At 43.6% G+C, this 27,710-nt stretch overlaps 1 protein-coding gene across 2 annotated transcripts in view; it reads left to right on the top strand.

Moving 5' to 3' along the window:
- Positions 1-1,931: 1,931 nt before the first annotated feature.
- Positions 1,932-27,710, top strand: part of LOC121273867 (zinc finger protein 239-like) — a 29,770-nt gene continuing 3,991 nt past the window's right edge. The window contains exons 1-2 of one of the 2 annotated variants that reach the window (XM_041181015.1): positions 1,932-2,402; positions 15,710-17,365. In XM_041181015.1, the coding sequence (XP_041036949.1) occupies positions 16,574-17,272 (699 nt within the window). In that variant the 5' untranslated portion in view covers positions 1,932-2,402; positions 15,710-16,573 and the 3' untranslated portion in view covers positions 17,273-17,365. Of the gene's footprint in view, positions 2,403-15,709; positions 17,366-27,710 lie in introns of those variants that run through there. The other variant, XM_041181016.1, reaches the window with a different exon arrangement.

Genomic DNA, 27,710 nt, shown 5'->3' with positions numbered 1-27,710 from the left:
ATTTGCCAAATTGCTCTAGATCCCATGGGTTCTTACCACCTTGACCACCTTTTCCCATGTGGGACCTTGTCTAAAGCCGAACTGAAGTCCATGTAGACTACATCAACTACACTACCCTCATCGACACAAGACACCTCGAAAAATTCAATCAAAATTATTGGACATGATCTCCCCCTGATAAAGTCATGCTGACTATCCCTGATTAATCGCTGCCTCTCCAAGTGGAGATTAATCCTGTCCCTCAGAATCTTTTCTAATTAAAAGTGTCTTCAGTCTTCTGAGTGTTTAATTGGAGTTAATTAGTCATCCGGAAGAGCAGCAGGAACCAGAATGGGCCATGAGACTGATCCCAGGTTTAATTCAGTTAGCGAGGGAGAGAAGGAAGGAAGGAAACTCTGGGAGGTTTGGAGAAACCATCTTCACGACCACTCATTAAATCTCCACACAGTAAGTTTTGGACACAAGGTTAACATCTGCTATTCTGTATGGTCAGTCAGGGGGTTTCAGATTAATGTTTTGTCATGAGTAATGGCTGAAGAGAATGATCAAACATGTTGTTATCACCAGTTGTAGGAATTTGTTAAAAAGATACAGAAATAATTGTCCAAAACTCTGTTTGGATTTCAGCGCAGGGAGGAGGGAGAGTGTGTGGGACTGGGATTTGCAGCTTTGGAGAGAGGAAGAAATGTTCCATGAATTGTTTGTTCTGAATTTCTATCCTGCACTGACAGTGATGATGACTTTTGTAAACACCTTTTACAGAGAATTAGAAGGGGAGGATTTTCAGACGGGAAACTCAAACAAAACATCAGTTCAAGATCTGACACAGTCACTCGATTCATCAGGACCTGAAAATCATCGTCTTTGACTGTGGAAGGAGAAATATTTGTCTATTCTGTCTGTGGGAAAAGATTTCAAACATCAGTGTGACTGGAAAAGCACCAAAGCACACACACCCGACTGAGAATGTTCCAGTGAACTGATTGTGGAAAGAGCTTTAAACAGTTACACAGCCTGAAAAAACATCACACCATTCACAATGGGGAGAAACTGTACACGTGTTCTCTGTGTGGACAAGTCTTCAATTGATCGCCCAACCTGGAGAGACACAGGGACACCGAACACCATGGAGAAACCGTGGAAATGTGGGGACTGTGGGAAGGGATTCAATTGTCCTTCCCATCTGGAAACCCACTGAAGCAGTCACACTGGGGAGAGGCCGTTCTCCTGCCCCGAGTGTGGGAATGGATTCACTGGGTCCTCTGACCTGCTGAAACACCAGCGAGTTCACACTGAGGAGAGGCCGTTCAGCTGTACTTCCTGTGGAAAGAGATTCAGGTCTTCATCCAACCTCAATGCACACTGGGGAGAGGCCATTCAGTTGCCCTGAGTGTGGGAAGAAATTCACTCAGTTGTCCACACTGCGGACACACCAGCAGGTTCACTCTGGAGAGAGGCAGTTCACCTGCACGGTATGTGGGAAGGGATTCACTGGGTCCTCTGACCTGCAGCAGCACCAGCAAACTCACACTGAGCAGAGGTCATTCAGTTGTAACTTCTGTGGAAAGAGATTTGGGTCTTTTTGCAACCTGTTGAGACACCAGCGACTTCACACGGGAGAGAAACCATTCATCTGCTCCAATTGTGGGAAGGGATTCACTCAGTTTTCCAACCTGGTGACTCACCAGCAAGTTCGCACTGGAGAGAGACCATTCACCTGCTCCGAGTGTGGGAAGGGATTCATTCAGTTTTCCAACCTGGTGACTCACCAGCGAGTTCACACTGGAGAGAAGCCGTTCACCTGCTCTGAGTGTGGGAAGGGATTCACTCAGTCATCCCACCTGCTGAAACACAAGCGAGTTCACAAGTGACTGCAGGGGTTGGATTCTGCTGTGATTGTTGCTGTTAATCACATCCAGGACTGAACCATGTTCTTTCTGACAGTTGGGCCTTGTTTCTGCTGATGTTAATAAGCCCTGTAACTGGGCTGGAGTTTAATATTCTGGATTTGTAGCTAATTGTGTTCTCGGGACTGCAGTGTCCCTTTAAGAACTGCTGTCTCTGATCTTTCCCCATAATTCAGGAACTCTCATCAGAAATTAGTTTACAACAAGATTCTGAACTTTTACTTCAATCCTAAATTGATCTTTGGTATAAACTCTACAATTCAGTGTCTGAGAGGTTCCACTGATTAACATCTCCAATTAGAAAGTGCTGATTAATCCTTGCTGACAATTCTTACTGACTTGCACATTACTCACAGTGACACTTCCATTATCCACCAGAAAGAAGGGGAATGGGAATTGGTGGAGAACCGAGAGTTCCCAAATGTTACCCCTCTGCCTGGTACAGAAATCCTCTCGGCACGGGAATGGAGACAAGTTCAATGAAAGTAATGAACTGTAAGTAATCACTGTCTAATAACCTTATAAGATCTTCAGAAATTTATGGAATATTACAGAAATAGCTCTCTCTCTCTTATGAAGAAAGCTTCCATAGCAGCTTGCTGGCTGACAAACACAGGACAGGCCTGTTATCTCTGCCAAGGACATGTCTCTCATACAGACCCTGAAACAAGACAATTCTCTTGCAATGAAGGCTAACATACCCTTTGCTTTCCTAATTACTTGCTGCCCCTGCCTATTTACTTTCATTGACTGGTGTGCAAGGACACCCAGATCCCTTTTGTACATCCACATTTAATATATCACCATTTAAATAATACTCTGCCTTTCTGTTTTTTTCACACCAAATCGTATAACTTCACCTTTATCCACATTACACTGCACCTGTCATGTGTTTTCCCACACACACAACTTGTCTAAATCGCCCTGAAGCCTCCTTGCATCTTCTTCATAGCTCCGCCCAGTTTTGTGTCGTCAGCAAACTTGGAAATATTGCATTTGATTCCCTCATCCAAGTCATTTATATATATCATGAATAGCTGGGGCCCAAGCACTGATCCCTGCGGTACATCACTGCCTGCCACCTGGAAAAAGACCCATTTATTCCCACGCTCTGTTTCTAGTCTGTCAACCAATTCTCATTCCATGCCAGTATATTATCCCCAATCCCATGTACTTTAATTTTGCCCAACAGCCTCTTATGTGGGATCTCATCAAAAGCCTTTTTGAAATCCAAATATAACACATCCACTGGTTGTCCCTTATCTATTCTACTAGTTACATCCTCAAAAAACTCCTGTAGATTAGTTAAGCATGATTTCCCTTGCATAAACCCATGCTTACTTTGTCTAATCCCGTTAATGCTTTCCAAGTGTTCTGTTACCACAGCTTTTATAATAGACTCTAGCATTTTCCCCACTACTAATGTTAGGCTAACTGTCTATAATTCTCTGTTTTTTCTCTCCCTCTTTTTCAAATAGTGGGGTTACATTTGCCACCCTCCAATCTGTAGGAACTGCTCCAGAGTCAAAAGAATTTTGGAATATGACCACCAATGCAACCAATATTTCCAGGGTCACTTCCTTTAGTGCTCTTGGATGTAGATTATCAGGCCCTGGGGAATTTTCAGCCTTTAACCCCACCTTGTTTTTTAACTAATACTGATTTTCTTCAATTCCTCCCTCTCACTAAACTCTTAGTTCCCTAATATTTCTGGGAAATTATTTGTGCTTTCTTTGGTGAAGACAGAACAAAAATATGTGTTCAATTCTTCTGCCATTTCTTTGTTCCCCATTATACTTTCCCCTGTTTCTGACTATAAGGGACCTACATTTGTCTTCACTAATCTTTTTCTCTTCACATTTTTATAGATGCTTTTGCAGCCAGTTTTTATGTTACTTGCAAGTTTACTATCATACTCCATTTTCCCCTTCTCAACCAATCTTTTTGTCCACTTTTGCTGAATTCTGAACTGCTCCCAATCCTCAGACTTGCTGCTTATTCCGGAAATCTTATACGTCTCGTCTTTGGGTCTAATACGATCCATAATTTCTTTTGTAAGCCATGGTTGAGCCACCTTTCCTTTTTTATTTTTGCTCCAGACAGGAATGTTCTAATTCATGCATACGTTCCTTAAATATTAGCCATTGCTTATCCACTGCCAACCCTTTCAGTAAGGTTCCCCAATCCATCATTGCCAACTCACACCTCATACCTGGAAGTTCCCTTTGTTTAGATTCAGGACCCTAGTTTCAGATTCAACTTCTTCATGCTCGATCCTAATGAACAATTCTATTATTTTATGGTCGGTCTTCCCCAAGGGACCACGAACAACAAGATTGCTAATTAATCCATTCTCATTGCACAATACCTAATCTAGATAGCCTGCTCGCTCGTTGGTTCCTCAATGTATTGGTCTAAAAACCATCATGCCCACACTCCAGGAAATCTTCCCCCACAGTATTGAAACTTGTTTGGTTTGTCAAATCTATATGTAGATTAAAGTCACCCATGAGTACAGTTGTACCCTTATTACATGCGTCTCTAATTTCCTGCTTAATGCCTTCCCTTACATCTCCATTACTGTTTGGGGGCCTATAGACAACCCTCACTAACGTTGTCTGCCCCTTAGTGTTTCCTGCCTCCACCCAAACAGAATCCACATCATGATTTTCCGAGCCAATATCCTTCCTCACTATTGCATTGATTTCCTCCTTTACTAACAATGCTACCCCACCTCCTTTGCGATTTTTCTGTCCTCCCTAAATGTTGAATACCCTGGATGTTCAGTTCCCATCCTTGGTCACCTTGCAGTCATGTCTCCATAATTGCAACTATATTATAACCGTTTATACCCACTTGCACTGTTAATTCATCTACCTCATTGCGAATGCTCCGTGCATTAAGATACAATGCCTTTGGACTTGTCTTTTTAACCTTGTTAGTCATCTTAGCTTTATTTTGTACTCTGAGCCCATTTGTTTTTTGCCCTTGTTTTTTTTTTGCCTTCCACTTTTGCTCCTTACTTTTCTGTCTTTTGTTTCTATCCTTGTTTCCCCCTCCTCTGTCTCCCTGCTCAGGTTCCCATCCCCCTGCCGTTCTAGTTTAAACCCTCCTTGACCGCACTAGCAAACACCCCCCTGAGGACATTGGTCTCGGTCCTGCCCAGATGCCACCCGTCCTGTTGTACTGGCCCCACCTTCCCCAGAACCTGTCCCAATGTCCCAGGAATCTGAATCACTCCCCCCCAAACCATTTCTTCAGCCATGTATTCATCTGATAGATCCTGTTATTTCTACTCTCACTAGCACGTTTGAGGTCTGACTTTTTAATTTACGTCCTAATTCCCTATATTCAGCTTGTAGGAGCTCATCCCTTTTTTTTTTTACCTGTGTTGTTGGTACCAATTATGTGCCACTTCCATTGACTGTTCACCCTCCCCCTTCAGAATGCGTTGCAGCCTCTCTGAGACATCCTTGACCCTAGCACCAGGGAGACAACAGACCATCCTGGAGTCTCTTTTCCAGCCGCTGAAATGCCTGTCTGTTCTCCTTACTATTGAATCCCTTATCTCTATAGCCCTGCCACTCTTCTTCCTCCCCTCTTGTGCAGCAGCGCCACTCGTGCTGCCATGCACTTGGCTGCTGCTGCTTTCCCCTGAAAAGTTGTCTCCCCCAACAGTATCTAAAATGTTATATCTGTTAGAAAGGAGGGCAGCCACAGGGGACTCCTGTACTACCTGCATTCCTCTACTCTGCCTGGTGCCCTTCCTGCCTGTTCAGTCTTTACCAGTGGTGTGACCACCTCACTTGAACGTGCTGACCACAATAATCTCAGCATCGCAGCTCCAGCTCTGAAATGTGTTTAGCCAGTAGCTGCAGCTGAACACACCTCCTGCACACATGACTGCCAGGGACACTGGAAGTGTCCATTACCTTCCACATCGTACAGGAGGAGCAGATCACAGGTGCGAGCTCTGCTGCCATGATTTCCCTTTAGATTAAGCTCGTTAATTACTCCCTTTGAAGAACACTAACTACGCCAGGGGCCTTATTCTACTGCAAACACTCCCACTCCAGTCCAAAGTCCTCGCCTTATTTTGTTTAAGCTAATGGACTGCAGCAGTTTAATTAGTAGAAAAAGTAGAATAACTCACCTGACCCTGCTTAACAATCAGCTGTGTCCCCTGCATCGCGTCACTTTTTGAATCATGATGTCCTTGCGCCGCTTTCAGCCCTGAGTCTCCCCGGAACTCTCGCTCTGTCCTCACACACCTTTCAGCCCTGAGTCTCCCCGAAACTCTCGCTCTGTCCTCACACACCTTTCAGCCCTGAGCTCAGCTCCCACTCTTTCTAAATCTCCATTCTGACTCTCAGCTCCCACTCTTTTTAAATCTTTGCTCTGACTCTCAGACCCATTCTTTTTAAATTTCCGCTCTCTCAGCACCTGCTCTTTTTAAATCTTCGCTCTGACTCTCAGCTCCCGCTCTTTTTAAATCTTCTCTCTGACTCTCAGCTCCCGCTCTTTTTAAATCTTCGCTCTGACTCTCAGTCCCACTCTTTTTAAATCTCCGCTCTCTCAGCGCCTGCTCTTTTTAAATCTCCGCTCTCTCAGTTCCTGCTCTTTTTAAATCTCCGCTCTCTCAGTTCCTGCTCTTTTTAAATCTCCGCTCTCTCAGTTCCTGCTCTTTTTAAATCTCCGCTCTCTCAGTTCCTGCTCTTTTTAAATCTTCGCTCTGACTCTCAGTCCCACTCTTTTTAAATCGCTGCTTTGACTCTCAGATCCTGCTCTTTTTAAATCACTGCTCTAACTCTCAGCTCCCGCTCTTTATAAATCCCTGCTCTGATTCTCAGCTCTTGCTCTTTTTAAATCCCTGCTCTGACTCTCAACTCCTGCTGTTTTAAATCTCTGCTCTGACTCTCAGCTCCCGTGCTTTTAAATCTCTGCTCTGACTCTCAGCTCCCTCTCTTTTTAAATCTGCACTGTGACTTTCAGCTTCCGCTCTTTTTAAATCTCCGCTCTCTCAGCTCGCGCTTTTTATAAATCTCCACTCTCTCACCTCCCGCTCTTTTTAAATCTCTGCTCTGACTCTCAGCTCCCGCTCTTTTAAATCTTTGCTCTGACTCTCAGTTCCTGCTCTTTTTAAATCTCCGCTGTCTCAGTTCCTGCTCTTTTTAAATCTTCGCTCTGACTCTCAGTCCCGCACTTTTTAAATCTCTACTCTTTCAGCTCCCGCTCTTTTTAAATCGCTGCTTTGACTCTCAGATCCTGCTCTTTTTAAATCGCTGCTCTAACTCTCAGCTCCCGCTCTTTATAAATCCCTGCTCTGATTCTCAGCTCTTGCTCTTTTTAAATCCCTGCTCTGACTCGCAACTCCTGCTGTTTTAAATCTCCGCTCTGACTCTCAGCTCCCTCTCTTTTTAAATCTGCACTGTGACTTTCAGCTCCCGCTCTTTTTAAATCTCCGCTCTGACTCTCAGTTCCCGCGCTTTTAAATCTCTGTTCTGACTCTCAGCTCCCACTCTTTTAAATCTCCGCTCTGACTCTCAGCTCCAGCTCTTTTTAAATCTCCTCTCTGACTCTCAGCTCCCGCTCTTTTTAAATCTCCGCTCTGACTCTCAGCTCCCGCTCTTTTCAAATCTCCGCTTTGACTCTCAGCTAACACTTTTTAAAAATCTCCGCTCTCTCAGCTCCCGCTCTTTTTAAATCTCCGCTCTGACTCTCAGTCCCGCTCTTTTAAATCTCTGCTCTGACTCTCAGCTCCTACTGTTTTTAAATCTCTGCTCTGACTCTCAGCTCCCACTTTTTTAAAATCTCCCTCCGACTCTCAGCTCCCGCTCTTTTTAAATCTCCGCTCTGACTTTCAGCTCCCTCTCTTTTTAAATCTCCGCTCTCTCAGCTCCCGCTTTTTTTAAATCTCCGCTCTCTCAGCTCCTGCTCTTTCTAAATCTCCGCTCTCTCAGCTCCCGCTCCTTTTAAATCTCCAATCTGACTCTCAGTCCTGCTCTTTTAAATCTCGCTCTGACTCTCAGCTTCCTCTCTTTTTAAATCTCCACTTTGACTCTCAGCTCCCACTTCTTTTAAATTTCCGCTCTGACTCTCAGCTCCCGCTTTTTTAAATCTTCGCTTTGACTCTCAGCTCCCTCTCTTTTTAAATCTCCGCTTTGACTCTCAGCTCCCACTTTTTTAAAATCTCCCTCTGACTCTCAGCTCTCACTTTTTTTAAATCTCCGCTCTGACTTTCAGCTCCCGCTCTTTTTAAATCTCCGCTCTGACTTTCAACTCCTGCTCTTTTTAAATCTTCGCTCTCTCAGCTCCCGCTCTTTCTAAATCTTTGCTCTCTCAGCTCCCGCTCTTTCTAAATCTTTGCTCTCTCAGCTCCCGCTCTTTCTAAATCTCCGCTCTCTCAGCTCCTGCTCTTTTTAAATCTCCACTCTCTCAGCTCCTGCTCTTTTTAAATCTCTGCTCTGACTCTCAGCTCCCGCTCTTTTTGAATCTCCGCTCTGACTCTCAGCTCCCGCTCTTTTTAAATCTCCGCTCTGACTCTCAGCTCCCGCTCTTTTTTTATCTTACCAAGGCCACCCCTCTTCTTGCACTGCCTCCCAGTCTCACTCTGGAGTGATCACTCTGAAGTGATCCACACTGGCTTCTGCCCAACACCCACACTCTAGCTCACAACAGTTAACCGTTCAGAGGAAACTGCAGCCACCAGCTATAGAGACCAGCACTCACACTGTGTCATCACAGAATTTTAACAGCACAGAAGGAGGCCATTCGGCCCACCATGTCTGTACCGGCTCTCCAAATGAACATTATGATCTAGTGCCATTGCCCTACCTTTTCTTCGTACCCCGGCACATTGTTTCTATTCAGATAATCATCCAATGCCCTCTTGAATGCCTCAATTGAACCTGCCTCCACCACGCTACCAGGGAGTGCATTCCAGATGCGAACCACTCATTTTGTGAAAAAGTTTTTTCTCACATCACATCTGTTTCTTTTGCAAATCACTTTACATCTGTCCTCTCGTTCTTAATTCTTTTACAAGCGGGAACAGCTTCTCCCGATCGACTCTGTCCAGCCCCCTCATGATTTTGAACATTTCTATCAAATCTCCTCTTCACCTTCTTCTCTCCAAGGAGAACAGTCCTAACCACTCCAATCTATCCTCATAGCTGAAGTTTCTCATCCCTGGAACCATTCATGTTAACCTCTTCTGCACTCTCTCCAATGTGTCCACATCCTTTCTATAATGTGGTGCCCAGAACTGTACACAATATTCCAGCTGAGGTCTAACGAGTGACTTATATAAATTTAACATAACCCCCTGCTCTTGTACTCTATGCCCCTATTAATAAAGCCCAGGATACTATATGCTTTATTAACAACTCTCGGCACCTTCAATCATCTATGCACATATACACCCAGGTCTTTCTGCTCCTGCACCTGCTTCAAAATTTTGCCCCTTATTTTATATTATCTGCCCATTTTCTTCCTACCAAATTGCATCACCTCATACTTCTCTGCATTGAACTTCATCTAGCACCTATCTGCCCACTCCACCAACTTGTCTATTCCCTTTTGAAGTTCTTAATTGTCCTCCTTGCCGTTTACACTTCCAAGCTTTGTGTCATCCGCAAATTTTGTCCCCTGCACACCAAGATCTAGATCATTAATATATATTAGGAAAAGCAAGGGCTCCAATACCGACCTTTGGGGAACTCCACTACAAACCTTCCTCCAGCCCAAAAAATATCCATTGACCATTACTCTCTACTTCCTATTTTACAGCCAATTTTGTATCCATGTTGCTAATGTCCCTTTTATTCCATGACCAAAACTTTTCTCACAAGTCTGTTGGGTGGCACTGTATCAAATGCCTTTTGAAAATCCATGTACATTACATCAACAGCATTACCCTCGTTGACCTTTTCTGTTCCCTCTTCAAAAAACTCCAGCAAGTTGGTTAAACACGATTTCTGCTTTAGAAATCCATGCTGGATCTTCCTTATCAACCCATATTTTTCTATGTGACTACTAATTCTATCCTGAATAATTATTTCTAGAATCTTGCCCACCACTGAAGTTAAACTAAGATTAAAAAAAACAAAATACTGTGGATGCTGGAAATCTGAAACAAAAAGAGAAAATACTGGAAAAAGTCAGCAGGTCTGACAGCATCTGTGGAGAAAGAAACAGAGTTGATGTTTTGAGTCCATATGACCCTTCTTCAGAGCTGAAGTTAACCTAACTGGTCTGTAATTGCTGGGCTTATCCTTACAACCTTTTTTAAACAAGAGCATAATGATTGTAATTCTCCAGTCCTCTGGCACCTCTCCTGAGTCTCGGGAAGACTGAAAAAATTATGGCCAGCCCCCTGCAATTTCTACTCTCACTTCCTTCAATAACTTTGGATGCATCTCGTCTGGTCCCGGTGCCTTGTCAACTTTAAGTACCGACAGTCTATTCAACACTTCCTCCTTAACTCCTAGTGGCAGAATTTCCTCATCTGTCACCATGGCCTGGGGAGCATCTACCTCCTTGGTAAAAACGGATGCAATGTGTTCATTTAATACCTCAGAAATGGCCCCTTCGTCCATGTGTAAATTCCCTTTTAGGTCCCTAATCAGCCCTGCTCCTCCCTTTACTACCCTTTTATGATTTATACGCCTATAGAAGACTTTGGGATTCCAAAATTGATGTTGGCTGCAGTATTTTCTCATAATTCCTCTCTGTTTCTCTAATATGCTTTCTCATCTCCCCCCCGAACCTTCTGTATTCCTCTTGGTTATCAATTGTACTTTCTACCTGACACCTGTCATAAACACATATCTTCATCTTAATTGTTATTTCCTTTTTCATCCAGAGAGCTCTGTCCATCTCTTTGTCCTACAGGACCAGTAAATTGTTTTCATGGGTAATGTGTCTTTCCTGTCTATTTAGCTTACGCATCATATTTAAACTGTTGCTTCTCAATAAACTACTTTAAAATCACTTCTGAGCTCGACCCCATTTTTGGGTAATCTGTGACTCCCGAACCTAAATCTTACCAGCCATAATGAAGAGGGCAGCTCTGGTCGTCATATTATAGAAAAAGATATCGATTCACTGGATAGGGCCCAGAGCAGATTATAATGGTGTACCAGAAATGTGCAGGCAAACATATCATGAAAGGATTGACAGACTTGGTCTCTTTTCTCTTGAGAAAATAAGGCTGAGGTTAATCGAGGTCTTTAAAATGATTAGAGATTTTGATGGAGTGGATACAGAGAGAATGTCTTCTCTTGTGGAGATGAGCATAACTAGAGACTATCAACATAGGATAGTCACCAAGAAATCCAATAGGGAATTCAGAATAAACTTCATCACCCAAATAGTGGTGAGAAAGTGGAACTTGCTACCATTGGGAGTGGTTAAAGTGAATACTATAACTTTTATTTAGTTGGAAAAAACGCAATGTGTGGATGTGTTTTTTTATTTGCAAAGCACAGGGTCCTGTGTGTGAATATCTGTAGCTTCTGGCATGTGTAAGTGAGGCACAGTGTGAGACCGACTGATAATCTTAAATTAGTTGTTAGTGTAATTCTTAACACAATTAGGATTGTTTAACAAGTTGTTATGATCCCCAGCTGTGGTTACCTCTGGACAAGCCTGATCGCAAAGTGGAACCCAGCTTGATAGATCCGAACTTTAATTTGTTTATTTAGACATGTGGAGAGCAGCTACTGAACAGAGTCACAGCAGTCTGCTGATGAACTTTTAAAATTAACTAAACAAGAAAAGATGAACTATATCATAATACTCCTTCACCCACAAGTATACCTTTACAGATATATGCAGATTTGTAAGGATAAGCTATCTTATACTCTAATGTTCACAGAAGTACACAGTCCATGTAAACCAGTCGGCACCCTGCGGTCAGACACACCACACTCTGAAACCAAGTGACAGGTGCCATCTGAACCGAATGCTATGGATCTCTCATCCACTCTCCAAGAACTAGCTTTGGAATCTTCTCCCAAACCAACACTTCCTCTCAGATGCCTTCTGCAAGGATTCACCTCCAGGGTTTTGAATTCTTCTGATGTTCCTTTCCCCAGGGTCACCACATGCATTCAAGCCATCTTCCATGCACTCCCTCTCATCAACTCAGTCACCAACAGTGCCACTGCTTACATGTCTGTAGCAAAGCTTTACAGATCTTCATTTGTCTCTTTGGACCTTCTTGCCCCTTGCAATCTGTTCTCACTTTAAATCTGCTTTCTGCAGTTTTTGTCTCTTTAAATCTGAAGCTTGGAAGCTTTCTCTCTGCCCCTCACCCTTAATCTCATTAACAGGACCTTTTCCAGGTTCCTGTCCTTCCTTTGACTAGAAGGTCTGCTTGAGACTTTCCCCTGTTTCTGTCTCACTCCTTTGGTCTTGAGACTTTTGGTTCTTTTGGGAAACTTGCAGCTTCCTCTCCCAGTGTCCAGTCTCTCTGAAGCCCTGGCTTCAAACTGCATGAAGCTGCTGTTCCTTTAGTTTTTTGTGTGTGTTTGTGGGAGGGACATGCCTCTCTGGACCATGTTGCTAGGCAACAGCGCTGTTGTTTTTTCTACTCTTGTTTGCTTACCTTAGCTGACAATCGTAAAACTCTCATTAGAAATACAAGCACTTTTCAAAGTGAAACGAAAACTCAGTTTGACTTTTTTTAAAACAAATACAGAAATACAAATCAAACCTAAATTTTAAAGCTAAATCTCATTCTGAACACCCACAAATGCTCATGTAACTAACTTAAATTGCCTCTATTTCCCAACAAAGTGTTGTCCAATTGTGGAATCACATCTAATATTATTCAAGGGGAAACTAGACAAGCACAACAGGGGGAAGGGAATAGGAAGATACAATGATAGATTTAGATGAGGAAAGATGGGAGGAGGCTCTCTTGGAGCTTAACATCAGCATGGAGTGGCTGGTTGAATGGCCTGTTTCTGTGTCATGTATCCTATATAATTACATTCCTGAAGGGTCTATTTCTAACTTTTAGACTATACCACCTATTCTTAGACTGCCTAACCAGCAGAAATAATTTCTATTCACCCTGTGTTCCCATTAATGTGATCGACTCTGCTGTTACTATTAATCACATCAGGAACAGAACCATGTTCATTCTGAGAGTTGGGGTTTATCTCTAACTGGGCTGAAGTTTTATATCTTGATGTCTGTTAAATAAATCAGTTTTGTTTCAAAAACACATAATGTCGAGTCCTTGATTTTTTCAGGATAAGAGGAGACTGATTGATGTCCTGTTACTGACTGCGCCATTTTTGGATATTTTCTTCTTTCTAACTGGAGATTATTTCATTTCTCAGACCTTTCATTTCTCTCATGGACAAGTCCCAGCTCCCAACACCTCCCAGAGAGCCTCTCTTCACTTGGGCTCCAGGGGAGGTATCGGTTTTAAAACAGAAAATGCTGGAAATAGTAATCCATACTTTTCCAATTGCCAATTGATTTTCTCCTGGATTATTGACTCCAGCCTTTCTCCACCACTGATGTGAAGCTGATTGTCCAGTAATTACTGTGTTTTTGAACAGGGGTGTAACATTTACAATCTGTCAGTCCTTTGACATCACTACGATATAAGGAGGATTGGAAGGTTGTGAGCAGAGCCTCCACAAGTTCCATCTGAAGGATGCTGTCTCTGACAGTGCAGCAGTCCCTCAGTGTCACCCTGGAGTGTCAGCCTAGATAATGTGCTCAGGTTTATTAATATTTCCTCTTGTTATTGATGTGGATCATTAAGAAACAATGGACTCTTATGATGTCATCCAGTCCCAGTGCGATGATGTCATGCAGTCCCAGTGCGATGATGTCATGAAGACTATTAAATACCAGCGGAGCCTTAGTGGTGAAAACAGTTTTGTTCGAGATGGCAGCAAGTCCATTATTGATAGATCAGCAAATGGAATTAACGGGAAAGAAAGTGAGGCAGCTCATCAACATCAGGAATAGTGTGATTTTGAAGTTCAACAACATGTATTGTATACAAAAACAGAATTACCTGGAAAAACTCAGCAGGTCTGGCAGCATCGGCAGAGAAGAAAAGAATTGACGTTTCGACTCCTCATGACCCTTCAACAGGGTCATGTTCTTCTGTTGAGGAGTCACGAGGACTCGAAACGTCAACTCTTTTCTCCGCCGATGCTGCCAGACCTGCTGAGTTTTTCCAGGTAATTCTGTTTTTATTTTGGATTTCCAGCATCCGCAGTTTTTTGTTTTTATTAACATGTATTGTATACTTGTCCCGTCTCCCAATACACTGGCCCCATCTTTAAATCCTTCCAGTTTGGGTAAAAGGTCACCGACCTGAAACATTCACTCTGTTTCCCTCTCCACAGAAGCTGTTTGACCTGCTGAGAGTTTCCAGCATTTTCTGTTATGAGCTCGGATTTCCAGTATCTGCAGTATCTTGTTTGAGGTTCACAGTGGATCAGTTTTCTCTGAATTATCGTTCCCTGTTTAAAGGTGAAGAAGGAGCTTTTAAAGAAGGTGATATTATCTAAAGGAATGTGCTAATTTAAGGGTAGAAAGCAGGACGAGCAAGATACAGATAGGGGTGGGGTGAGGTGAGGTGAAGGAATCGAAAAAGGCTAAAAAGGTAGAGATAAAACAATGGATGGAAATACATTTAAAAATAATGGAAATAGGTGGGAAAAGAAAAATCTATATAAATTATTGGAAGAAAAACAAAAAGGAAGGGGAAAAATCAGAAAGGGGGTGGGGATGGAGGAGAGAGTTCATGATCTAAATTTGTTGAACTCAATTTCAGTCCGGAAGGCTGTAAAGTACCCAGTCGGAAGATGAGGTGCTGTTCCTCCAGTTTGCGTTGCGCTTCACTGGAACATTGCAGCAGGCCAAGGACAGACATGTGGGTATGAGAGCAGGGTGGAGTGTTAAAATGGCAAGTGACAGGGAGGTATGGGTAATGCTTGCGGACAGACCGAAGGTATTCTGCAAAGCGGTCACCCAGTCTGCGTTTGGTCTCTCCAATGTAGAGGAAACCGCATTGGGAGCTACAAATGTAGTAGACTAAGTTGAGGGAAGTGCAAATGAAATGCTGCTTCACTTGAAAGGAGTGTTTGGGCCCTTGGACAATGAGGAGACGGGAAGTAAAGGGGCAGGTGTTGCATCTTCTATGGTTGCATGGGAAGGTGCCGTGGGAGTGGGTTGAGGCGTAGGGGGTGATGGAAGAGTGGACCAGGATGTCACGGAGGGAACGATCCCTATGGAATGCCGCCGGGGGGGGTGAAGGGAAGATGTGTTTGATGGTGGCATCATGCTGGAGTTGGCGGAAATGGCGGAGGATGATCCTTTGAATGCGGAGGCTGGTGAGGTGATAAGTGAGGACAAGGGGGAAGCTATCAGGTTTCTGGGAGGGAGGAGAAGGCGTGAGGGCGGATGCGCAGGAGATGGGCCAGAAATGGTTGAAGGCCCTGTCAACCACCGTGGGTGGAAAACCTCGGTTAAGGAAGAAGGAGGACATGTTTTTGAAAGTGGCATCATCAGAACAGATGCGATGGAGGCGAAGGAATATCACCACCTTCAACACCTCTTTGTCCTTTTGTCTGTGACATCTTTTGGTTATCTCCACCTATCACTGGCCCTCTATCCAGCTCTTCTTGTGTCCCCCCCCCCTCCTCCCTACCCTCCCCTCCCCTCCCCGCCTTCCCCTCCCCGCCCTCTCTTCCTCTTCCCCCTCCCTCCTCCCTCCTCCTCCTCCCCTCTCACTCCCTTTTTTCTGTTTTAAATCAATTTCACAGGTTAGTAGAAAGGGAGGATTTGCAGTTGGGAAGCTGAAACAAAACAGCAGATTAGAATTTGAAAGAGCCTTTGGATTCATTGGGACCTGAAGATCATCAGCCTTTGAACATGGAAGGAAAAAACACTGTTCACACTGAGAGGAAACTGTGGAAATGTGGGGACTGTGGGAAGGGATTCAGTTACCCATCCCAGCTAGAAATCCAATGGCGCAGTCACAGTGGGGAGAGACCGTTCACCTGCTCTGAGCGTGGGAAGGGATTCACTCGGTTGTCCCACCTATTGACATATTAGCGTGTTCACACTGGGGAGAGGTCAGTCACCTGTTCCGAGTGTGGGAAAGGATTTCCTGGTTTATCCAGTCTGCTGAGACGCCAGCGGGTTCACGCTGTTGAGAGACCTTTTAAATGCTCAGAATGTGGGACATGCTTTAAAAGTTCTCAGGAACTGATGTCCCATCGTGTTCACAGTGATGAGAGACCATTCAGGTGTTCTCACTGTGGGAGCGGGTTCAAGGCCTCATCTCACCTCATTTTCACCAGCGCCATCACACTGGGGAGAGACCGTTCACCTGCTCCAATTGTGGAATGGTTTTCACCCGGTCTTTCAACCTTCTGACACAACAGTGAGTTCACACTGGAGAGAGGCCATTCACTTGCTCTGAGTTTGGGAAGGGATTCAGTCAGTTATGCACCCTGCAGAAACACCAGTGAGTTCACACTGGGGAGAAGCCATTCACCTGCTCTGAGTGTCGACTGCGATTCAGTAGTTCAACCGCCCTGCAGATACACCAGCGAGTTCACACTGAAGAGAGACCATTTCAATGCCCAGACTGCGGGAAGTGCTTTAAACGTTCTCAGGAATTGATGTCCAATCAACGTGTTCACACTGACGAGAGACCGTTCAGGTGCTCTCACTGTGGGACTGGCTTCAAGCGATCATCTGACCTCAATGAACAACAGTGCACCCACACTGGGGAGAGGCCGTTCACCTGCTCCGAGTGTGGGAAGAGATTCACTCATTCATCCAATCTGCAGAGACACCAGCAAGTTCACACTAACGAGCGACCTTTTCAATGCCAAGACTGCGGGAAGTACTATAAAAGTTCCAGGGAATTGATGTCTCATCAACATGTTCACACTGACGAGAGACCGTTCAGGTGCTCTCACTGTGGGACTGGCTTCAAGCGATCATCTGACCTCAATGAACAACAGTGCACCCACACTGGGGAGAGGCCGTTCACCTGCTCCGAGTGTGGGAAGAGATTCACTCATTCATCCAATCTGCAGAGACACCAGCAAGTTCACACTAACGAGCGACCTTTTCAATGCCAAGACTGCGGGAAGTACTATAAAAGTTCCAGGGAATTGATGTCTCATCAACATGTTCACACTGACGAGAGACCGTTCAGGTGCTCTCACTGTGGGATTGGGTTCAGGCGGTCATCTCAACTCACTGTACACCAGCGAGTTCACACTGGGGAGAGACTGTTCACCTGCTCTGTGTGTGGGAAGGGATTCATTCAGTCATCCCACCTACAGAGATACCAGAGAACTCCCAAGTAACCACAATGATCGGATTTTGCTGATGATCATATCCAGGACTGAACCATGTTCACTGGGGTCTGTTTCTGTTGATGTTCATTAATGCCATCCCAGTTATCGGGTATAACATTCTGAATAAAAGTCAAATACATCAGCTTTGTGTGAAATACACTCAAATATTTTTATTATCTCAAACACAAGTTAGTTCCTTTTGAAGGGCTCTCCTTCTCCCCTGTCTCCTCCATCCTCACCTCCAACAACAAGTGTGAGGAGCTTATGGAGCTTCTTTGTCACTAAGATTGAGACAATCCGATCAGCTGCCTCTGCTGCTTCCCTCCCTTCCACCAGCCCACTGGGACAAACTGTCTCTAAAGATGCCCCTTGTCTAAGCCCTGAACCCACATCTTTCTCCAGTTTCTCTCCCATCTCCCCTGATGCCCTCTCAGTGCTCATCTTGTCCATGAGAACGACCTCCTGCTCCCTTAACACTTACGCTCACTAAACTGCAGACAATTCAACTTTTCCCTGTTAGCTGATATTGTCAATCATTCTCTCTCTCTTTTATTACTGCCCCTCCAGCATTAAACCCACCGTCATTACCCATCCTAAAAAAGCAACCTTTGACCCCCACCGTCTTTGAAAACTACCACCAGAGTCATAGAGTTTTACAGCATGGAACCCATCATGTCTACACCAGTCATCAAGCCCCTATCTACTCTCACCCCATTTTCCCGCACTTGGCCTGTAACCCTGTAAGCTGTGGCTTTTCAAGTGTTCATCTAAATACTTCTTAAATGTTGTGAGGGTTCCTGCCTCTACCACCCCCTCAGGCAGTGTGTTCCAGATTCCAAGCACCCTTTGGGTGAAAAAAAAAATTACTCAAATCCCCTCTAAACCTCCTGCCCCTTATCTTAAATCTATCCCCCCTGATTAGTGACCCCTCCACTAAGGGAAAAAGTTTCTTCCTATGTACCATAATTATGCCATTCATAATTTTGTACACCTCAATCAGGTCCCTGCTCAGCTTTCTCTGCTCCAAGGAAAACAACCCCAGCCTATCCAGTCTCTCTTCATTGCTGAAACTCTCCAGCCCAGGCAACATCCTGGTGAATCTCCTCTGCACCCACTAGAACTGCACACACTAGTCCAGATGTGGCTTAATTAATGTTTGATACAGCTCCATCATAATCCCCCTGGTCTGGTATTCAATGCCTCGACTAATGAGGGCAAGTATCCCATATGCCTTCTTAACCACCTTATCTACCTGTTTTGCCTTCAAGTATCTATGGACATGCACATCAATGTCACTCTTATGCTCTGTACTTCCTAGGATCCTATCATTCATCGTGTGCTCTCTTGTCTTGTTAGTCCTCCCAAAATGCATCACCTCACACATCTCCAACCTCCCTTTACTCTCCAAAGTCCTTGTACTTGGTGTCCCCCAAGGATCTATCCTTGGCCTCTCCTATTTCTCATCTACATGTTGCCACTCGGTGACACCATCCAAAAGCACCGTGTTAGTTTTCACATGTACACTGACAACATTCAGCTCCACCTCACCACCATCCCTCTCAATTCCTGCACTGTTACTAAATTATCAAACTGCTTATCCCACACCCAGTACTGGATGAGCTGAAATTTCCACCAGTCAAAAATCAGGAAGACCAAAGCCATCGTCTTCGGTCACCACTTCAAATTCTGTTCCCTAACTTCCGAGTCCATCCCTCTCCCTGGGAACTGTCTGAGGCTGAACCACACTGTTCACAATCTCGGTGTCTTATTTGGCTCCAAGGTGAGTTTCTGACCACATATCAACACCATCACTAACACCAGATATTTCAATCTCCATAACGTCGCCTGTCTCCACCCCACCCCCAGCTCATCTGCAGCTCAAACCCTCATCCATGTCCGTGTTACCTTTAGACTTGACAATTCCAATACATTCCTGGCCGGCCCCTCACATTCACCCTGTCCCCACACGGGAACATGAGATCATCCAAAACTCTGCTGATCATGAGCTTTATCACACCAAGTCCCATTCACCCATCAGCCCTGTGCTCTCTGATTTACACTGGCTCCTGATCATGCAATGCCTCCAGTTTATAATTCACATCCATGTTTACAAATCCCTCCATGGCCTCATCCCTCCTGATCTCTGTAACCTCCAGTCACTCACCCTTTCTGATATCTGTGCTCCTCTCATTCTGTCCTCTTGAACATCCCTGATTTTAATGACTGCACCATTGGTGGCTGTGCCTCGGTGTGAAACTCTGAAATTCCCTCCCTAAACCTCTCCACCCCCTCCAGCTCTCTCTCCTGATTAAAGATGTTGGTTAAAATCTGCCTTTCCAATCACGGTTTTGTTCATTTACCCTAATATCGCCCTCTGTACCATGGTGTCAAATGTTTCTTTACAAACCTCCTCTGAAGCACCTTGTGATGTTTTATTACATTAAACATGTTAGATAAAGACAAGTTGCTTCTGTTTCATGACAGCCAGATGCGCAAAGTAAGATTCCACAAACAACAATCATACAAGTAACTGATTAATCTGTTTTTATTTGGTGGTGTTAGGTAAAGTGAATATTGGGCCCACTGCACCAGGAGAACTCCCCTGTGGACAGGATGCGGAGTTGTTGAGCTCTCCTGAGCTGAGAGTGGAGCTGATTGAGCTGTCGGGCCTGCAGTGTACCTTTAAGAACCGCTGTCTGGGACCTTGCCTCTTAATTCACAGATCTCCCCACCTTGAGAAGGGAATATCCTTATTGACTTCTCACAACTGATTTCTGACTAACCTCACTATTTCTAAGCTCCAAGCTTGTTTTCCTAATTTCTTGGTTACAAACTGTAGATAACATCCTAAAGCTACGAGAATGATCAGAATCAGCAACACAAACTATTGAGCTGCCACCAAGAATAAATGTCAAATCTTTTCTGCTAAAATGTGATAACTATTGTCTTAGATTCATCCTCCCCACCTGCCGATCATCTCACACAATCTAAATTATTGGCATGTCGTAAATACATCTGGTTCAAACAAAATTTCATGCACTGACTTTAAAGGTTCTCTAGCTCTCTATTCACCTGCTGGTATTTTCTAACTCATTCTGGACCTTTTTCAACTTAATCTGTCCTTTCTGACCCTCTTGAGAAATCCTATTGAGGATATACTCGTAATCCCGGTCACACTTTTCACTAATACCCAGGATATCTCTCACCCCCGGCGTGCCTGTTTTCTCTGTCAGACTATCTATCAGTCGCTCCCTGTAATGTGTCAATGCCATTGTATGCTCCTGGCTTCACTTAGGAACTTCTCCATTCACACTTAAGTAAGTGTGTTGCTTCTCAAGCCTATGATCTCGATCACTCTGATCCCACTCCTAACACCACTTTGTAAGATTTAGGTTCGGGAGTCACAGATTACCTTAAAAGGGGGTTGAGTGCAGAAGTGTTTTTAAAGTAGTTTATTGAGAAGCGACATTTTAAGTATGATGCAGAACCTAAATAGACACGAGAAACACACGACCCATGACAGGTTAGAATGGATTACTGGTCCCGGAGGACACAGAGTGAATGCTGGTGTCCGTAGCTGGTGGTGGCAGTCTCTTCTGAACGGTTAACTAGTTTGGGGAGTGTGGGTGTTGGGCTGAAGCCAGTATGGATCACCTCAAAATCTCTTTGCTCTCGAGAGCCAGTTTTAACTTTTTTATAGGGTTATTAGACAGTGATTACTTAAGTCCATTACTTGGATTGAACTTGTCTCCATTCCCGTGCCAAGCGGATTTCTGTACCAGGCAGGAGGGTTAACATTTGGGAACTCTCGATTCTCCATCAATTCCCATTCCCCTTCTTTCTTGTGGATAATGGAGGTGTCACTGTGAGTAATGTGCAAGTCAGTAAGAATTGTCAGCAAGGATTAATCAGCACTTTCTAATTAGAGATGTTAATCAGTGGAACCTCTCAGACACTGAATTGTAGAGTTCGTACCAAAGATTGATTTAGGATCGAAGTTAAAGTTCAGACTCTTATTGTAAACTAATTTCTGATGAAAGTTCCTGAATTATGGGGAAAGATCAGAGACAGTGGTTCTTAAAGGGACACTGCAGCGCCGAGAACACAATCAGCTACAGATCCAGTTACAGGGATTGTAAACGTCAGCAGAAACAAGCCTAATATTGTCAGACTTTTCATCCTGGATGTGATTAACAGCAGAATCCGATCCCTGCAGTCAGTTATGAACTTGCTGGTGTTTCAGCAGGTGGGATAATTGAGTGAATCCCTTCCCACAGTCGGAGCAGGTGAATGGCCTCTCTCCAGTGTGAATTCGCTGATGTTCTTTGTAGTTGGATGAAGACCTGAATCTCTTTCCACAGGAAGTACAGGTGAACGGTCTCTCCTCAGTGTGAATTCACGGGCCACAGACGCAGCCTGACTTGCTGATTCTTGGCAGCATTTTCTGTTTGGGAACTAGAGCGAGAGATGGATGGTCAGTTCCCCTCTGTCCGGGGGGATTCACATTCATTTCCCTAGTGCACTGATTATCACGTTTACTTTACATGAGCAAGTCCCTGGTTCAATCCCGGCTGGAAGCTTTGTGTTTACAATTGTTACTGAGGAGGAATTAACAGTGAGTTTAGTTTCATGTCGAACAGGGGGACAGTTATTGTCTCATTCTTTAAAAGCTCCTTCTTCACCTTTAAACAGGGAATGATAAGTCAGAGAAAACTGATCCAATGTGACCTGGAAATAAAATACTGCAGACGCTGGGAATCCGACCTCAAAACAGAAAATGTTGGAAACTCTCAGCAGGTCAAACAGCTTCTGTGGAGAGGGAAATAGAGTGAAAGTTTCAGATCCTTGACCTTTTATCCAAACTGGAAGAATTTAGAGATTTAATAGTTTACAAAGAAGTACAGAGTTGGTGAAAAGAGACAGGAGAGGAGGAAAGAACAAACAGACTTGTGATAGGATGGAAGGCTGGCGTGATGAAGTGACAAAGGGGATGATGGTGCGAGGCAACCTTTGGTGATGATTAGATAAGGAAATAAACTGATGGGTCAAGTGAAGAAACAGAAGACAGGCCCAGAGGAGATATAAATGGTAACAGCAGAACATGTACCGGCACCTACTGTCTGAAAAAAATAGGATCAAAAATTATTCAAGTGAATGTTGAGTCTGGAACATTGTAAGGAGCCAAACCGAAACACGAGCTGTTCCTCAAGCTTCCATGAAGCTTCATTTAAACAGTGCAACAGGACGAGGACAGAGATGTCAGAGCTGGACTGCGGTGGAGAAATAAACAGATAAATAATCAGAAGCTCTGGACCACACTTGCAGACTGCTGATGGTCCACAGAGCAGTCACCCAATCGGGATTTAGTTTCCTCAGCAAAGAGGAGAGCACATTGTGAACAGTGAATACATAATACAAAATGCAAATAAGTACAAATATATCGCTATGTCACCTGGAGAGTTTGTCTGGGGCCCTGGAACATGGGGCAGAGGTGAAAGAGTGGGTGCTGCATCTGCTGGGCTTTCATTGGAAGCTTTATGTTTACAATTGTTACTGAGGAGGAATTGACAGTGAGTTTAGTTTCATGTCGAACAGGGGGACAGTTATTGTCTCATTCTTCAAAAGCTCATTCTTCACCTTTAAACAGGGAACCATAAATCAGAGAAAACTGATCCACTGTGAATCCAAAAATAAGATACTGCAGATGCTTGAAATCCGAGTTCAAAACAGAAAATGTTGGAAACACTCAGCATGTCAAACAGCTTCTATGGAGAGGGAAACAGACTAAATGTTTCAGATCCTTGACCTTTTATCGAAACTGGAAGTACTTAGAGATTTAATAGTTTACCAACAAGTACAGGGTCAGGGAAAGGAGAGGGGGAGAGGAGAAAAGAACAAACGGTCTTGTGATAGGATGAAAGGCTGGAGTGATTAAATGACAAAGGGGATGATGGTGCGAGGCAAAATTGGATGATAATGAGACAAGGAAATAAACTAATGGGAAAACAATGAAACGAAGGACGGGTCCAGAGGAGGGATAAGCAGTAACAGTAAAACCATTACCAGCACCTACTGTCTGAAAAAATAGGAGCATGGTTTTGATCTGAAATTGTTGATCTGAATGTTGAGTCCAGAAGATTGCAAAGTGCTGAATCGAAAGATGAGCTGCTGTTCCTCGAGCTTCCATTAGGCTTCATTGGAACAGTGCAGGAGGCCGAGGACAGAGAGATCAGAGCGGGAATGGTGCAGAGGAAAATTAAACTGCAAATGATCAGAGCCTCAGGACCACACTCACAGGCTGAATGGTGATGTTCCACAAAGCAGTCGACCAATTGGGATTCAGTCACCTGGAAAGTGTGTTTGAGGAACTGGAACGTGGGAAGGAAGGAAGTGAAGGGATGGAAGCTGCATCTGCTGTGCTTGCATGTATATTATTCACAGCAATGTTCATAAGACACAAGATATGGGACCAGGGGTAGCTCATACGGCCCCTTGAGCCTGCTCCATGTTTAAATGATCTTCCACCTTCCTGCCCTATCCCCATAATTATTGATTTCCTTCGAATCCAAATATTAATGGATTTCCATCTTGAATATACTCAAGATGGAGAACAATAAATTCAATGCAAGTTTTAATCTAGAAAATGCACAAACAAGGTGCGCAGGAATTGCAAATTCACCTCCTCACTGCTTGGCAATCATGTTAACTGGCCCCGTGCTAAAATCTAGTCATTCTCTGACAGATATTCTTCATGCTATGAATGGTAGATTTAGAATAAAAAACGTGCTCCATTGTGCTGTAAGGGTGAGAGGCAACTTTGTAGATCATTCCTAATGTAACACACCGGCTCACTGGATCTTCTCATTTCATTCAATCTTATTTTCAGCTAATGGGAGAATGCCTGAAATAGAGGATGGTGAATAACAGCTCAAAACCACAGACCACTCCCCCACTGTAATACTGATCCTTCCACCATATAGGAATTTAGGGCAACAGTGAATTTGATGCTCAGATTACTCTATCTCCATATTATAAAATTGATTGAGAAGCACCAGAAAAGGTGCAATAAGATTTACTGGAATGATGCCAGAACAGGAAAGTGATATCAGTTCTTAAAGATTGGACAGGTTGGAAAGACTTCCTTTGGTCTCGAGAGTGAGGGATGACCTTCCCAAGGCCTTTAAGATAATGAAAGAGTTTCACAGGGTAAACAAGTGGAAGATGTTGCAATTGCAAATGGTTGCGGATAAATATAAGTTAATCACTAATAAATCTAATATGCAATTCAGAAGCAACTTCTTTAGCCAGAGGTAAAGTGGGCTGTAAAAACTTTTGTAGTTATGTAAAAAGAAAAAAAACCCAACAGATTAATGAAGACAAATGTAGTTCCCTTAGAGTCTGAAAGAGGAGAATTTATAATAGAGAACAAAGAAATGGCAAAGCAATTAAACAGCTACTTTAGTTCTGTCTTCGTGGAGGAAGACACAATTAACTTCCCAGAAATACTAGGGAACCAAGGGTCTAGTGAGAAGGAGGATTTGAAGGAAATTGTATTACTAAAACAATAGTGCTGGAGAAATTAATGGAACTGAAAGCCGATAAATCCATAGGGCCCAATAATCTACATCCCAGTGTACTAAAGGAGGTGGCCATGGAAATAGTGGATGCACTGTTTGTCACCTTCCAAAATTCTGTATTTTCTGGAACAATCCCGGCAGATTAGAGGATGGCACATGTAATCCCACTATTTTAAAAAGGAGGGATGGAGAAAACAGCGAATTAAAGATCAGTTAGCCTAACATCAGTAGCAGGGAAAATGCTAGAGTCTATTATAAAGGATGTGATAACAGGATATTTAGAAAATATCAACAGGATTAGAAAAAGTCAACATGGATTTATGAAAGGGAAATCATGCTTGACAAACCTGCTGGAGTTTTTTTGAGGACGTAACTAGCAGAATAGATAGGGGAGAACCAGTGGATGTCGTGTATTTGGATTTTCAGAAAGTTTTTGATAAAGTCCCACATAAGAAGTTCGTGTGTAAAATTGCAGCACATGGGATTAGGGTAATATATTGGCATGGATTGAGAATTGGTTCGTAGACAGGAAACAAAGAGTAGGAATAAATAGTTGTTTTTCAGAGTGGCAGGGGGCGATTTGTGGGGTACCACAGGGATCAGTGCTTTGGCCACAACTATTCACAATATATATCAATGATTTGAATGGGGAACCAATGTAATATTTCCAAGTTTGTTGACGACATGAAACTTGATGGGAATGTGAGTGTTGAGGAGGGTGTTAAGAGGCTTCAAGGCAATTTAGACAGGTTGAGTGAACTGGCAAATACATGGCAGATGCCGCATAAGTGGATAAGTGTCAAGTTATCCATTTTGGTCAGAAAAGCAGGGTGGCACAGTATGGTTTAAATGGTGAATGATTGGGAAATGTTGATGTGCAAAGGGACCTGGGCGTCCCTGTACATCAATCACTGAAAGCAAGCATGCAGGTACAGCAAGCAGTTAAGAAGGCAAATGGTATGTTGGCCTTCATTGAGAGAGGACTCGAGTAAAGTAGCAAGGATGTCTTACTGCAGCTGTACAGGGCCTTGGTGAATATTGCGCACAGTTTTGGTCTCCTTACCTAAGAAATGGTATAGAGGGAGTGCAGTGAAGGTTCACCAGACTGATTCCTGGGATGGCAGGATTGTTGTATGAGGAGAGATTGGGCCAACTAAGCCTGTATTCACTGGACTTTAGAAGAATGAGAGGAGATCTCATTGAAACATATACAATTCTGACAGGGATGACCAGACTGGGTGAAGGGTTGAAGTTTCTCCTGGCTGCGGGAGTCTAGACCAAGGGGTCAGTCTCAGAATACGGGGTAGGCCATTTAGGATTGAGCTGAGGAGAAACCTCTTAACTCAAAGGGTAGTGAGCCTGTGGAATTCTGTACCACAGAGGAATGTGGAGGCCAATTCAATATTTAAGAGGGAAAAAGATAGATTTCTGAACTCTAAAGGTTTCAAGGAGTATGGGGAGAGAGCGGGAGTATGACGTTGAGAGAGAGGATCAGCCATGATAATATTGAAAAGCAGAGCAGGTTCGAAGGACTGAATGGCCTACTCCTGCTTCGATATTCTATGTTTCTATATGTTCGAAATCATGAAGGGGCTGGATAGAGTGGATAGGTCAAAACTATTCCCGCTCGTAACGGGAGGGGCACAGATTTAAAATGATTTGCAAAGGAAGCAAATGTGATGTGAGGAAAAGCTCTTTCACACAGCGAGTGGTTCGAGGTTCCATCGAGGTATCCAAGAGGAAAATAGGTGATTATTTGAATAGAAAAAATGCGCAGGGCTATGGGGAAAAGGCAGGAGAATGGCACTACGTCATGATGCTCATGTGGAGAGCTAGTGTGGACATAATGGGCCAAATAGCCGCCTTCTGCGCCGTGGCAATTCTCTGAAAATTTCAATTATCCTCCGCTTTGAAACATATGGGCACTTACTAGTTGAACAGTCTCCAAAAAATAAATAAATAACGAAATAAATCTCCTCTTGCATATTTTAAAACTGTTTTGTTTCTTCTGTATGACCTGAATATGAAGCTACACGACTAAAGTTATTAACATTTGGATTGGTGAAAATGAGGAACTGAAGCACAATAACACACACAGACACATACACTGAGACTGACAGATGGAGTGGGTCTCTAAGGAGAGACAAACACCCAGAAAGCAAGGATGTCACCAACTTGGCTCAGATTTTGCTCCATTTTCGACTGAGAATTTGGTGAATGATTGCAAATGAACGGAAATAAGAAAACAAAGAGTTCTGGGATGATTTTTGTTCCACTTACCCGATAATTAATTCTGTTGGCACCTGGTTAATATTGGAAATGATGAAGAGTGTAGTTAGCAGAATTCATAGCTGTGCATGGAGACCACAAGGAATTTCAAAACCATTGCCTTCACCACTCAGCCATTATTACACTCATTATTGCACATAATTTCTGTTGAGACAGAAATCTCAATAGATTTAACAAAAATAACACTTAGGAAAACCTTTGAGGTGTTGTAACCCACAGGAGATACAGGGCAAGAGCTAGAATGTGAGATTAGACTGGATTGTCCTTATCCTGCCAGCATGAGCATGATGGATTGAATGGCCTCCTTCTGGGCCGTAAATATTTATATTTTTCATCATTTAAATGTTTCAAAATAATCATCCTCACCCATTCCCTCACACTCCCCCCATGTGTCTTGTGTGTTTGTTCAATGAAATGTTCGTTAAAGGTAACAGTGAGAAGAATTGAGAATTTTCAGTGTGCGACAGAAGTGAAATGGGTCAGCAGAGAAGCAACACTTTTCCAATCAAAGCAGAAATAGATTACAGATGCAGTGACTCTCCCACCTTTAGCATCTTTACTAGTTCCATCACCATCGCTTT

Source organism: Carcharodon carcharias, assembly GCF_017639515.1.
Source record: "Carcharodon carcharias isolate sCarCar2 chromosome 27 unlocalized genomic scaffold, sCarCar2.pri SUPER_27_unloc_2, whole genome shotgun sequence".
NCBI classification, from domain to species: domain Eukaryota; kingdom Metazoa; phylum Chordata; class Chondrichthyes; order Lamniformes; family Lamnidae; genus Carcharodon; species Carcharodon carcharias.
This window is presented reverse-complemented; position numbering and strand designations above follow the sequence as displayed.